Genomic DNA, 14,936 nt, shown 5'->3' with positions numbered 1-14,936 from the left:
CGATTTTGGCCTTATTGCCTTGCTCGACTGATAAATACATTCTGTTGTCTAGGTCGTGGGATGTCAAAGTGACTAAAGGATAGGAAATTTGCATCAGCCCCATTTTAATATATGGGTTGCCTATGTGATTGACCTGAAGTGATCTGATAAAAGATGGATTCATAAGTTTGGACTTCTCTTACATATGAGTTGTTTTAGTACTCACCATATACCCAACCAATGCAGATTGTTTCGAAAATTGCAACAAATAGGAGACACATTCCACTGGCAGCATAGTAATCGAAGAGTTGGAATATGTACATTCCACCCTAGAGGAATAAAGAAGAAAGAAGAGTACAGGAGTAATTAGTGCAAGAGTGAAAGAACAGAGGGAACATGCTGAGTAATGTGAATATGTGTTCATGAAGATAAAATGAAACATTGCAGGAGAGCATGCAAATAAATATCACATTGAAGAGAGGCATGAGAGTGACAGAAGGGAGATTAAGTGAAAAAGAAAGATGTTAAGAAGAAAAGGGAGAAGGAAGAAAGAAAAAGAAAAGGAGGAGGAAGTGAAGGGAGAAGAACAGGAGAAAGAGAGCAAGTTTGAGTTAGAGATGAATAGAAGAAGGAAAAGAAGTGAAAAAAATAAAAGAGGAGGATAAAGAAGGAGGAGGAGGAAACTGGGGTAAAGTCTGGTGGCTAAGTTGACTAATGCATCCACTTAAAAACACTCAGCTTATTATCCTTCTGAACTAAATAAAATAAGTACCATTGAGTTGGATAACAATACACACCAATTAGACAGTGCCAAGGAGCCCCGAGAGTGAACATGTGCTTTATAAATACATCTATAATGTTGTGGGATGGAGCTAAAGAGAAATGTATCAGTATAAGGAAAACAAATAAAGGGTGGGGTCAAGCAAGATGGCTGAGGAGAAGTAAGAGCAGAAAGAAGAAAAAGAGTAGTTAATAAATCCAGACAGATGTTTATAAAATTAAACACAAGGATGGGAAGGTCAAAATGGAACTAGGCAAGAGTCCTAAGGAAACAGAAAACGGAAAGAAAAGGAAATGGAAGAGACAAAGTGAATGAATCCAAACATATGCAAGACTAGAAAAAAGGTGTCAGGAAGGAGGAGGAAGTTGGGAAGCAAGATGATGGCTCACGACTGAAGTTGGCCGGAGGGCATGCTCCCCGGGAGTACACAGAATTTTGCCTTGAGTTCTCTGCTTCTACCTGGCCCTTACCAACATCTGGTCTCCAGTGAGATGTGACTTTCCACCCAACCCACCCCCACGCCCCCCGGCTGGCGGTGATTTAAAAAATGAGGACGATATCAGGGAAGTGAAGTGCAAAGCATACTGCAGGAGCTGACGCCGGACGCCACAGCCGGCAGCAGCTCAAACCTTTTGGTTTCTGGCCAACGGAGCTTTATCTACCCACTGGCTCTCTTCAGGCTTCATTTATTGGTAGAGGAGGGCCCGGGGGATTCTGCAGCTGCTGCAATTACAGGGAGAAGGTAGTCACAGGAGCCTTGGATTAGGCGAAAGACTCCTTGGCCAGAAGCCCATGTATGTTTCCCAGCTCAGGTTCGTAGGCGCCGCTCGCCAGCCTGTTAGTTTGTAGCACCAGCGGCAGTTGGGGGAGTGGTAATACCTGCTATCTCATCTGCAAAGAGAGGAGAAAGTCCCTTGTCCTTTTTTACAGACACTTTATTGTAGGCTTTGCTCACTATACTAGTTTATAGTCTGCTCAACCCCCATGGGAGCACTTACTCGACAATAGTGGATAAGGACAGAGGCGGTAAAGCCCATTAAGGAGATTTTGTTAATGCTGCAGGGTATTTTTGAGTTGCTGACAGCATGCAACCCAAGATGCTGGCTTTGTGGAGCCACAGAGTTGAGGGCAGCTGGACTCAGCCAGATTTCATATCTCCTCAAAGCGGGAGAAGAAATTATTGCTACTCAGTAAACAGGGTAACAACAGGCTCAGGGGTAATGAAAGTGCCATACAATCTTCAGTTGTACCCCCATATCATGGAGTGGGTGGGAGTAGCTGACGTGGCCAGTCTGTATATAGACCCCCACAGAGATGCTGTCTGGTGATAATTCCCAGTTGGTGCCTGGCCCTAGTGGGACGGAGCAGGCCCAAAGTGAACACTGGACTCCTTCATGGTTCCACTTCCATGCCTCATCTCTGTCTCCTCTAGGGATGACCTGGGTCCTGAGGCAGTTTTAAAGGAAGCACAGTTCTAGTCAGCAGCTCAGCCCCCCTCCTTCCTCTCCGGCACATCTCCCAGCAAGTAGTAAGGAGTCGATTATAATGACCGGCATCCTCCCAGTCCAACAGTCAAAAACTGAGGTGGGGCTAGCTCCCACAGAATATGTGACACAACTTCTTATGTCCTCCCCATTGGCCCTCCCAGATGGCTCGGAACCTGCCGCTTGGGGGATGGGGGGGGTGCATTACGACCAGGAGGCCTTATTCGCCTCGGACCTGTCCAACAGTGATTGGAATGAGGAGGTGGATCAAGTGGCCCAATCAGTCTCAGTCACCAAGGTCTGCCCCAACTTCTCAGAACTCCCAAATAAACCCTCCGTGAGTTTTGGTCTCATTGCCATTAGATTGTTTTCCTGAAGGAGAAGGAGTGTCTTGGGGGGGGTGCCAAAGTACCCAGCTCAAGGACTTTGTTTAGGCAGGTTTCAAGCAAGTGGTAATTGATCTTGCCCCTTCGCTGGATGGAGCAGAGGAGATACTATGGGATCCAGTCTATGGGACAGAGCTAACCCCTGCTAATTGTTCTCCATTGGAGTTGGTGCCCCTATTATTCCATCAGTGGCCAATCAGTCCTTACATAATGACCAAGCTCTGGGGGTTGCTCCCCCCCCCCCTCCTTAGCAGGGCTACCAATGGCAGGATCGTCACAGGATGCTCACACTTTGGGTACTATCTATCATCTCCCTGTGCAGCATAGGGAAGGATATCTGGAAGACATGTTTACATTGAAGGCAGCTCATTTGAAAACTCATGTTGCTCTCCGTAAACGGAAAACATGGATATTATACAATCGCGACTAGAGGCAGTGGAATCATCCCAGACAGTCCTCCAAATGTTGGTGCAAGAAAATAGTGAAGTGATTGTTCAGCATGACTCATCCAGTTTGGCAGATCTGAAGAACAGGTCAGTCGAAATACCTTGTGAGTTTTAGGTGTCCCTGAAGGCACGAAAGGTGACGACCCTAGCAATTCTGTTGTCCACCTGTTTGGTGAGAATTTTCCCACACTGAGTGACTGGCACATGGACTGCGTGGTCCAGAGGGTACACCACTTTCCATTCAGACCTTACAGTAAGTGTCCTCGCTATCTCCAGGCCATCCTTATCTATATTGGGAACTTTATTTTGTGACAAGAGATTTACCGAGCTGCCACTTCCAAGTGGCCTGTTAAAGCCTGTGGGGTGGAATTTTTGTGTCCGCTCTGATTATTGTCACCAGATTGTGGTGAGACATTGGCAACTCCAGGGGCATATCCCAGCGCTCCAGAAGCTTGGGTTATCTGTCTCTCTTATGGGACCTGCAAATCTGAAAATCCCAATGGAGGGTCAGGCCTTTTATTGTTATGAAGGTCAAAAGGTTCAGGAGTTGCTGACAAAATGGCAGTCCGGTGGTTGATATTGCTCTGTTGGCTGTTTATGTCTTCTTTGGCTTAATGACGATTCACTTTCCTTTAAGCGTAAGTGTCTTCAGATGATCTGGTATCCATTGGATTAGGTTATTGGCTCTGTGGGAGGTGTTATAGTCTTATGACGGATAGGGTTTTCACCTTCTTTTCTTTCTTGAAGTCAAGTTCTTTATCCCCATGTTCTTCTATCCCTTTTGTAGGCTGTTTGCTAGTTGTGCTTCATCTGCTTGTGATTTGTTGTTGCACTCCAGGGTGGGTGGACCAGGGGTCGAACTAAGCTATGAACCTCTAGAAATGGCAAACCATTATGGTTGGGTTAATGGCCATTTTTCTTAGGGCATAGCTTGGGGGGAGGTTCGCCTCTATGGGAATTAGGGGTTAGGGGTGGCGGTTGGGGTGGACATGGAATGCAAATTTGGATTGGTTGTTTAATGGACAGGTTACAGGGGGAAGACAGCAGAAAATTTGAGGTTGAGAAGTCTGTTGTTGGGAAACAATGGCACCTACTTATGTCTAGCAATATACCTATTGTGTGTATTGGCAGCAATCTGCATGGCTGAGGGGGGAAATAGCGTTTACAACGCTGTTGCCACAACGCAGTGCTATTACAACACGGTTGTAACAACGACTGCGTTGGTAGTACGCAATACCTTTACATCGCAAACCATTACGACTTGCTTTAGGGGGCGCAAAGGTATTGAATATAAAGTCCAACGCATTCCCTGCTGTTGTGCAAACTCAAGTAGGAATAATAAATCATACTATTTTTAAGTCCAGCACACCCCCTCCAGCAAGTCATTCTAATGACTTGTGATGTAAAGGTGTTGCGTATTAACAACGCGTTCATTGTAATGACCGCATTGTAATAGCATGCAGTGTATTCGCATGCGTTGTAATATGCTATATTCGATTGAGGGGTAGCTCGTGGACTGGATACAATGTAATTAGTCATTGGCAATAGGTGTCCTGAACAGAAGCTGCACATCTTCTTATCCTGGAATATTAATGGGATCAAATCACTGCACCAGCGCAAATTGGTATGGAAGGAATTGAACACCCTTAAGCCACAAACTATGTTTTCAAGAAACGTATCTATTTCATGCAGAAAGTTCTCTGTCAAAGGAGTTTGGATATAGAGTTGTGTCCATCTCATGTTTTACTTCTGCTCAGATGGGCCACGTGTTATTGGCAGGGGTTTTTGCGTCAGAGAGTGGATTCATGGGGACGGTGGCTTTTGGTGACTGTCTAGAAGGATAGCATTCACTTTAGTATCTGTGTTGTTAATGGCCCGAATACAGAGGACCAGAGGGTTCTCGATTTTTTGCTGATCAAGCTTCTTCTCTGGCTTCCACCTTATTTTGTCTGCGGTAATTTTAATGGATCTCTATGCCCTAATAGAGACTCAGGGTCTCAGGCCTCTGACAGGGTCTATCCTGGCTCGGGTCCTGGGGGTAAGCATTGACTCAAGGAGGCTCTGTGTCAACAAATTTCTTAATACACTTTGGTTGACCTCTGGTGGTTTGAGTGGCCCAAGGAACTGGGATTTACATTATACTCTGCTCCCCATAAAGCTATGTCACAGTTAGACATGCTTTTGGTTAGCAATACGCCGGTCTCATCTTCGAAGTTGGCCCTCAACCCGAGGGTCTTATCCAACCATCTTTATCGATCTCTGTTTATTCAACCCAATGGGCCTATTCAGACATTGGCGCCTCGAGGCTGTACATTTGAACATAAATTGCTACATGAGGATGGCTACACCTACAGATGTTTTTGGAGTTCCTAATTGACTCGGCATTACTCTTGGTGGTCTGAGACATACTCAAGGCTCTGTGTCATGGACAAACTCTTCAGTCTGCATGGCAGAGGAAACAGCGACCCGTCAGACTCTTGATACTTTAGAATCCAAGCTGAGATACAGCATTATCGCCAGGGACAGACTCTGGGCTGAGTGTCTTTTGGAGCAGTCTATCGCCCTCCGAGCCTCTTTGAGATATGGTATTTGTGATCGAGTGTTCAAAAAGGGTCGCACCAGGCAAATATCCTGATTCAGAAATATTCAGGAAATGGGGCAGATTTTCTCCATTAAAGCCAGGGATAGTATTAGCTTTGATACCATCCAGCAAGTTATGGATGAGATTGGGGAGCTTGTGGTCGATCCAGTTGCTATCAGAGACATCTTTCAACAGTTCTATCAAGACCTTTATTGAGATGACTGTTTCTCCTCTGCCAAATATGTTTGGTGATATTTCTATCATAAATTGAGCCCTATCCAGCATTCTCAACTAGTAGCACCAATACGTCTCCTGGAGGTGGAAAACACTAGTAGCTCCCTGGCCAAAGAGAAGGCCCCCAGACCAGATCAGATCCTGTTGGATTTTTATGCCACCTTTTCTCAGATTTTGGCACTGGTGCTTATGGATTTGTTTGTCTCCTTTGATTCATCTGGCTGTGTTCATGAGTCTTGGGGTAAGACTACTATTGTTATTTTTCCCCAAAAATAGAAAGGTTCCACACTTTGTGGATCATAGCGCCCGATCCCTTAAATCAATGTAGATTTGAAGATCTATACGTGACTTCTTGCTAATCAATTGTCCATAATTATCTCGGGATAGTCGATTCAAATTAGCATAGTTTTATTCTGAGTTGTGATACAACATCTCAAGTCAATATGGCAATTACAGCCCTGTAGATATCCGCTCTCTGCAAAAGGCCCATGGGCATGATCCTTCTAGATGCCAAGAAGGCCTTCGACCGGGCCTCCTGGCCTTTCCTTTGAAGATCTATAGAGACCACGAGGTAAGACTCTGCCTTTGTCTCCAGAATGCGTTGCCTCTATACCGGGCTTAAAAAAGGATCCATTGTCTAGCTCCCTCCTGGATTTCATTTTTATCTTTATTGGGACCAGTCAGGGCTGCCATCTCTCTCAGCTACATACTCTATATATAGAGCCTTTTTTTAATCCTTTAAACTATCTGACAAGATTCAGCCCCTTAGAATAAACCATTATGAAATCAAAGTTCTAGCTTATGTGGACGCAGTGGCAGATCCTACTCCAGCCCTAATCAGTGCTTTGCATACAGTGGTTACTGGCGCTCAATCATTTGAGGAAGTCTCTGGTAATCAGATGAATTCAGATAAGACTCAGGATGAAAGATGGGTAGAGTTAGGGGTGTATTTAGGGGTTGCTCTATCTGTCTGTATGGCAGATATTTTTCAGAACAACTACGAGAAGCTCTGCCAACATAGAGTTGATTCTTTTATGAAATGGAACTGTCTTCACCTCGGCCTGATTGGACACTGTAGGCTTATTAAAATTATTATCCTCCCACAATATATCTACCTCTTTCGTTGTATTCCTCTCTTTCTTCCAGTGGCTTTATGTTATTAAGATCGAAGCTTCGTGGCAGAGGTTTATATGGTGCTATAAGAAGCCCTGTTGTAAGATACTGTTCCTTCAACAACCTAAGGAGAATGGCAGGGGTTCACTTCCATCTTGAGTTTTTACTACCTGGCCTCTTGTTTTACAACTTCACCTGGTGTTGGGGTGGGGGAGTGGAGTGGGCACCAGGACATATGTTCACTGATTTTTTACCACTGGGTGAATCAATTGTCCCTGGTGTTGGTACTGTGGATACACTGTATTTCAAGACAACGCGTTTTATGACCCTGAAGGGCCTCCTTTTCATTTAAAGTTCCCTTATGCATATATGCTCCTGCATCACCCCGCTTAACCGGCTTAGATAGCTAGGATATAACCCCAAATTACTTGCCTGTGTTCACAATAGTATTTGGGAGAGTAGAGAGAGAGCTAAACTTCTTAATGTGGGCCAACTGTTTGAGGGTGATGTTCTTCTCTTCTTTGAGATCTAGCAGCAGCAGTTTTCTCTTCCTCATAATGGTTTTTATAGGTACCTCCAAGAACAACACTTCATCACTGGTCTTAAGGAAGTCAAGATTTGATGTTTCGATAATCCCTTATTATCACTTATAATGAAAGCTCCGATAAAGAGAAATATTTGGGTGGTCTATGAGCTAATTTGCATTTTCTCTCAAGATCATTTAGTTGACACATTCCAGCAAAGGGCTAATAAATTGAGGCTACTCCTCAAGACAGAAATAACGGCCAATGACTTGTGTCGAAGCAATTTCATGGTACAGTGGGTTCTGAATGTATCGCACGTTAAGGTGCATCATTTTAAATGCATTAATGATCTGTATTATACTTCTCTTTGCTATGAAGCTCTGGGTGGAGAATTGCAGTTGGGTGTCCACATCTTTGCTTCCTATCCTGCTCTGCCCTCATTTTGGACATTTGTCTTTTTCAAGATGTATAGTAAATCAAACTTTCTAGACTCAATTGACTCAAAGCTGATTATGTTGGGACATTCACCGGGGATCCCTCCTCATTTAGTGGGCTTATACTTGTTCTCAATCTCCCTGGCCAGACTGGTGCTTGCACACTCCTGGCTCTCTAGTGAACCCTCTGCTCCTTGGAATTGGTGGCGGGAATTAACTTTGGTAGGGATTTATCCACAGAGGAGGAGATTGAGCCGGATTTGGTATCCAGTTGGACTGGCGATTGCAGCTGCTGTCCAGGACACTGGCGTTTAGATCTAGAAGTTCTCTCCTTTCTGCCACATTGCTCCAGTCTATCCTTTATTATGTACAACAAATTTTTCTGTTGGATGCCGATTTGTTTTGTTGCTCCCTAGTAAGGTGCCGATCACGATCCTGCAAAAACCGGGTACGAACCGTCGGACGGAGCACATTCACCGCCCGACGCGTACCCGGTCGTCAAAATATACAAACATGGAATTACGATTCGCACGGAAACTCAATTTCCGTACGAATCGTACAAAACCCCGACCGACGAAAATAAACATACAAATGCGATTCAGGAAAGCGCCGACGTGACGTCGGGACGCACGCAGCCTGCCATTCACGAACCAGGAATTACGATTCGCACCGACGTCATACCGCACGGACAATATTTTCCGGCTGCCAAAAACTGCCGGGAAATCAGGACGACGCGAACAAGGAGGACCTGTACGCGACGGACAGACATGGACCGGAACCTACGTGTCCTCCCGGCCCTCATAGCAGTCGACCTCCTCTACAGGTTCCGACGCAGATGCCGCAGAAGGTCAGAACAACTAAAGGAGGGGGGGAAAAGGGGGGGGAAAGACCAGGGGCAGGCCACAAAACCTCCACCAAAGTCACACAGCACACATGCCCTGGACATACCTGACCCCCATGCCCTGGTCACCACGAGGGGGTGGGGGCGTGTCCAGCAAAGCCAGTGTCCGCCACAACGGAAGTGCCTGACGACGCGAACCGGCAACACAACTATACAGGTACGTCCCGTACCCACGCCTTAAGAGCGTGGGTACGAGTCATACCACACCCACACCTACGTCACCCCAACAATGGCGGGACGGCTCGTACCCACATGGCAAAGGCCCGGGTACGGCCCGCACAAGCATTCCACAGCATGGGTACGGATATGTACGGACCGTACCCCCACCCGCGTATGCATGGAGCGTACCCCCACCCCAACAGTGTAAGTACGACCCGTACCCTCACCCGCGTACATTTGGAGCGTACCCCCCACCTCAACAGTGTAAGTACGACCCGTACCCTCACCCGCGTACATATACGTCCCACCCCAACAGTGTAAGTACGACCCGTACCCTCACCCGCATACGTATGGAGCGTACCCCCCACCCCAACAGTGTAAGTACGACCCATACCCCCACCCGCGTACGTATGGAGCGTACCCCCCACCCCAACAGTGTAAGTATGACCCGTACCCTCACCCGCGTACGTATGGAGCGTACCCCCCACCCCAACAGTGTAAGTACGACCCGTACCCTCACCCGCGTACGTATACGTCCCACCCCAACAGTGTAAGTACGACCCGTACCCTCACCCGCGTACGTATACGTCCCACCCCAACAGTGTAAGTACGACCCGGACCCTCACCTGCGTATGCATGGAGCGTACCCCAACAGTGTAAGTACGACCCGTACCCCCACCTCGTATGCATGGAGCGCACCCCAACCCCAACAGTGTATGTACGTACCGTACCACCACCCCAACAGTGTAAGTATGACCTGTACCCCACCCGCGTACGTATGGAGCCTACTCCCACCCCAACAGTGTAAGTACGACCCGTACCCCACCCGCGTATGTATGGAGCCTACTCCCACCCCAACAGTGTAAGTACGAACCGTACCCCCATGGAGCGAACCCACACACGTGTATGTTCTAAGCGTACATGTTGTTAAATAGGAGGGGTGTGTGCCTATCACTCCCAGCAGTGCCCAGACGCAGGAGGGGTGGGTGCCTATCACTCCCAGAAGTGCCCAGACACAGGAGGGGTGCGTGCAGAGTCCTCCCAGCAGTGCCCAGAGACAGGAGGGGTGGGTGCAGAGTCCTCCCAGCAGTGCCCAGAGACAGGAGGGGTGTGTGCAGAGTCCTCCCAACAGTGCCCAGAGTCAGGAGGGGTGGGTGCAGAGTCCTCCCAGCAGTGCCCAGAGACAGGAGGGGTGGGTGCAGAGTCCTCCCAGCAGTGCCCAGACACAGGAGGGGTGGGTGCCTAACACTCCTAGCAGTGCCCAGACATAAGAGGGGTGTGTGCAGAGTCCTCCCAGCAGTGCCCAGAGACAGGAGGGGTGGGTGCAGAGTCCTCCCAGCAGTGCCCAGAGACAGGAGGGGTGGGTGCAGAGTCCTCCCAGCAGTGCCCAGAGACAGGAGGGGTGGGTGCAGAGTCCTCCCAGCAGTGCCCAGAGTCAGGAGGGGTGGGTGCAGAGTCCTCCCAGCAGTGCCCAGACACAGGAGGGGTGGGTGCAGAGTCCTCCCAGCAGTGCCCAGACACAGGAGGGGTGGGTGCCTAACACTCCCAGCAGTGCCCAGACATAAGAGGGGTGTGTGCAGAGTCCTCCCAGCAGTGCCCAGAGACAGGAGGGATGGGTGCAGAGTCCTCCCAGCAGTGCCCAGAGTCAGGAGGGGTGGGTGCAGAGTCCTCCCAGCAGTGCCCAGACACAGGAGGGGTGGGTGCCTATCACTCCCAGCAGTGCCCAGACACAGGAGGGGTGAGTGCAGAGTCCTCCCAGCAGTGCCCAGAGACAGGAGGGGTGGGTGCAGAGTCCTCCCAGCAGTGCCCAGACACAGGAGGGGTGGGTGCCTATCACTCCCAGCAGTGCCCAGACACAGGAGGGGTGTGTGCAGAGTCCTCCCAGCAGTGCCCAGAGACAGGAGGGGTGGGTGCAGAGTCCTCCCAGCAGTGCCCAGAGACAGGAGGGGTGTGTGCAGAGTCCTCCCAGCAGTGCCCAGAGTCAGGAGGGGTGGGTGCAGAGTCCTCCCAGCAGTGCCCAGACACAGGAGGGGTGGGTGCCTAACACTCCCAGCAGTGCCCATGGAACGCAAAGGGTGGAGTAGCCACAGATACCATGGCCACAAATTTCAGTCAGGTGCACAAAGACCCTGCAGTACATGTAACACATGTGTGCGAGGCTGGGAGTATACGCATGCATAGCGCAGAAAAGAAAACATGTCCACATGAAGTCATGTCAATAGTCCACATACACAAGTACAATGACTACCAAGGATGCCACGAATGATGCAGGTGGAGACATCGCTCAGCATGCATGTGCAAAGTTGAAGGAGTCCGTCACACACCCAGCTAATGTACACACAGCTCAGCGCTAAATATTGGGAACACCCTGCAGGGAAGATGTCAGGGTACACAGAGGAAGGAATACACCTTGGGACAATTTCACCATGCAGCAACTGCGTACATGAACACAGAATCCTAGCTAACACCGTGTGATGGCACACAGATCCCAGGGTCCCCCCTATGACCAGCACACTACTACATTTCCCACACACCCAACACATGAACACCACCCACAACCATGTAGCAGCCCCACCAACAGCAATACCAGCAAAGCAGTAGTGTTCCGAGGGAAAAAAAATTTTGCTTTATTCAGCATGAACCAAAAAATCTTCTTTGTAGGAAGTTCAATATTTACAAAGCCCATAGGGCAGTCCAGAAGTCACAGCTGGATGGGGGACACAGTGGGATGCGTGTCCCCTAGCTTGCCTGCACAGTTACATTCCGTCGTCTTCCACAGGGGTGAGGGCATCATGTGGGGGGGAAGAACCAGGCACCGCAGGGACAGGAGGGTGAAGGGTAGGTGTCGTGGGTGCAGGGATGGAGGACTCCACCACAGGGGGTGGGGCAGGGCCAAAGGCGGAGGCCAGGATCTCGCTGCACACCTTAGCAAGGTCCTCCAGGGAATCCCCTGCACCCGAAGGAACCACAGGCCCCAAGGAGGGGGAGGGGTCAGAGGGATGGGTCGAAGCGCCACTGGGGGAGGGTGTGGACGGGGGGGGGGAATCAACCACCCTGACCGGGGACTTCCTTGACCGCTTGCGTGGTGGTGTCACTGTGGGGCTCAGGGACAGAGCGGCCATGAAGGAGTCTTTGGGGGAGATGTGGCCAGGAGAGCTGAGGGGAGGGGATTTGGAGGGAGTGGATTTGGTGGAATGCGGACTCCCACTCTGGCTGCGTGTCACACGTTTGCCCCCCGACCCAGTGGGTGTGCCTACTTCACCCTGTGTGTGCGTGTCAGGAGGTGTGCGGTGGACCTTCCCTGCTGGTGTGGTGCCTGTGTGTGTTGTGGTGGGTGCATGCTGACGTCTGGGTGTACGTGGGACAGGCATGGGAGTGGGAAGTGTGGATGGGGCAGGGGTAGGGGGTGGGACGTAGCGCTGCAGGAGAAGCACTGCTGCAGTCAGTGTCGAGTCTATCGACCTCAGCAAGCTGCGTTGGTCAGCCTGCGATGAATGAATGCCCTCCAAGTATGCCTCCATGTTGTTGAGGACCTGGCTGTGGCCATGGAGGACATTAAGGATCGCAGCCTGACCAATCTGCAACTGCCGCTGGATGTCCACAGACTCGGCATTGGCGGCAGCAGTGGAGACAGGGGCAGGGGGTGCGGTGCCTGGCAGGAAGGAGACATGTGGTGACCGGGCACGTTGGGAAGGGACACGAGCAAGTGGGAGGCGGCTGATGGCAATGGAGGGGGCGGGGTGCGATGTTGTGCCGCTGTCAGCTGGTGGTGCAGCCTCCGCCCACTCGGAGAGATCATCCTCGGACCCGTCAGCTTCATACTCTGTTGTGCCAGTCGACAGGTCCCCGGCTTCACTCTCCTCCGCCTCAGTCCCACTTGATGTGCCAGCCCCGATGTCACCGCTGGCACTGGTGCTCGGTCCCTCTGCTCCGTCTGTGCCCATGTCTCCCTCCGTCTCCCCCGACGATGCTGTGGGCAGGGTGAAGAGACAGAAATTAATCATACACCTGTATACATATGTCACATGAGTCCAATCTACATAGGTTACAGTGCATAGCCTGAAACAAAAGAAGAGTTACATCTACAAAACAAGGTACATATGTAGGGCATGCAAGACACAGTTGTTTGACCCACCATGCCACTGAAAAACTATGGAGAGCATGACACAATAGCAAATGAGATGGAATGGAATTTTGACTGAGGAGCAAGGCCCTGGGGACAATCCAGCACTGCATCTGCACCACACAGCGTGGCAGGAAATAGGGATGAGCAGGGACCATATCCAGGAACAAGAGGCACATGCAGCATAGGTTATACTGAAAACATGCCCACCATGACTGGCTCACTGCACCTTGAGTGCATGTCCAGACAAACATCACACACTGGCCAGTCCTAGCAAGGAGATATCAGGTTGTGACATGAAGGCCATGCCCGCACCACCCACCCCCTACATGAGACAATTATTTGGAGACACAGGGAGCACTTACAACCCTTAGTCTGGGTGAAATACACATGGGATGCAACAATTCAAGATTGCACACAAAAGACCCAAGGTGCGCCTGTCCAAATAATCATGTACAAATGGGCGTCATCAGATGATTGTAACAAGACACACAGGCAATGTCCACCGTGAGTATGAACAAGGAAAATCAGGTCAGAATGTACAGTGGACACTTGTACTACATTTCACGTCAATATACATTTGGCCAGGGGGCAATGGCACAGATCACAACCTATGCTGTAGACACAGAGATTGTCGACATATTCGGATTACACACATGATACCTAGGAAAATATGCCCCTGGGGACAGTAGTGGCCACACAACTCCATGCTCCTGAATGGGAATGACTGCAACACACGCTACCATCCCCGCACTATGCGTACCACACACTCATGCACATCATGTCACAGGCCACCACATAGGACATGCATGCTGTAAGGCCTCACACTTGACTTGAGAGACTAACTCCCATGTCTGGACTCAGCATTAGTGCCAACTGACATGGAACCCACAAGACCAGAACTGGACAGGGCACAGGCAAGGTCCCAAAACCTGTTACACACCACCCCCACACATGATGCTGCAGGCATTGTACACGTGGAGAAGGTGCCAGGCTACATAACCTTGTGACGGAGTGACATCACACAGACCAGGGAACACATTGCAAGGAGGGGAAGGGAGGCAGGAGAGCACTGCAATACTGTGGGTAACAGGATCTGCACAGCACCATTAAACCCTGGCAGTGTATCCATGGAACAGTGCACTTACAAATGCTGGCGAAACACAACAAACACACATGTACCTACCCCCTTCCTGCTGCTGCATCTCCTGTAAGCGCCTGTCCAAGTCTGGAAATACCACCGCCAGCACACGCTTGTGGATGTGGGAGAGACGGCGGCGCCCGCGGTTCTTATGGATCTCAGGTGAGTCCCCCAGCAGGACCCGTGCGATCCTCCGCGTCCAGCACCGGATATCCTGCCAGCGTTTCCTCACCTGGGGCAGGCGCCGCTTGCGACCATCCGCACTCCTCACGGCACTGACGGCGGTCAGCCAGATCTGCTCCTTGGCAGAGGCGCCTACCTGTGAGGATGAACAAGTGACACTACATCAATACACCTGCAACATGTCACAGAGACCCATATGAGAACAAATTAGCTGGTTACAACAAGGCATGTCATGTAGCCAACGCATTGCACCTTTGCCATAGGGACATACTCCTCTGGGGAAGGGCAAAAGCAGTACGTGCCAGTGAAAGTACACAGGTGGAATGAGGGCAAAGACACAATCAATTATCAATGCTCACACTGTGCATCACACCCACCCCTCCTGCGTCTGGGCACTGCTGGGAGTGATAGGTACCCACCCCTCCTGCGTCTGGGCACTGCTGGAAGGACTCTGCACCCACCCCTCC

At 50.0% G+C, this 14,936-nt stretch overlaps 1 protein-coding gene across 1 annotated transcript in view; it reads right to left on the bottom strand.

Moving 5' to 3' along the window:
• LOC146854876 (sodium- and chloride-dependent GABA transporter 2-like) overlaps positions 1-14,936 on the bottom strand; it is a 183,692-nt gene that overhangs the window by 20,482 nt on the left and 148,274 nt on the right. Inside the window, exon 6 of the mRNA XM_085651051.1 lies at positions 206-308. Within this exon, the coding sequence (XP_085507177.1) occupies positions 206-308 (103 nt within the window). The remainder of the gene's footprint in view (positions 1-205; positions 309-14,936) is intronic.

Source organism: Triturus cristatus, chromosome 4_1 (assembly GCF_964204655.1).
Source record: "Triturus cristatus chromosome 4_1, aTriCri1.1, whole genome shotgun sequence".
Taxonomy (NCBI): domain Eukaryota; kingdom Metazoa; phylum Chordata; class Amphibia; order Caudata; family Salamandridae; genus Triturus; species Triturus cristatus.
The sequence above is the reverse complement of the archived record's forward strand: the minus strand, read 5'-3'. Positions and strand labels throughout refer to the sequence as shown.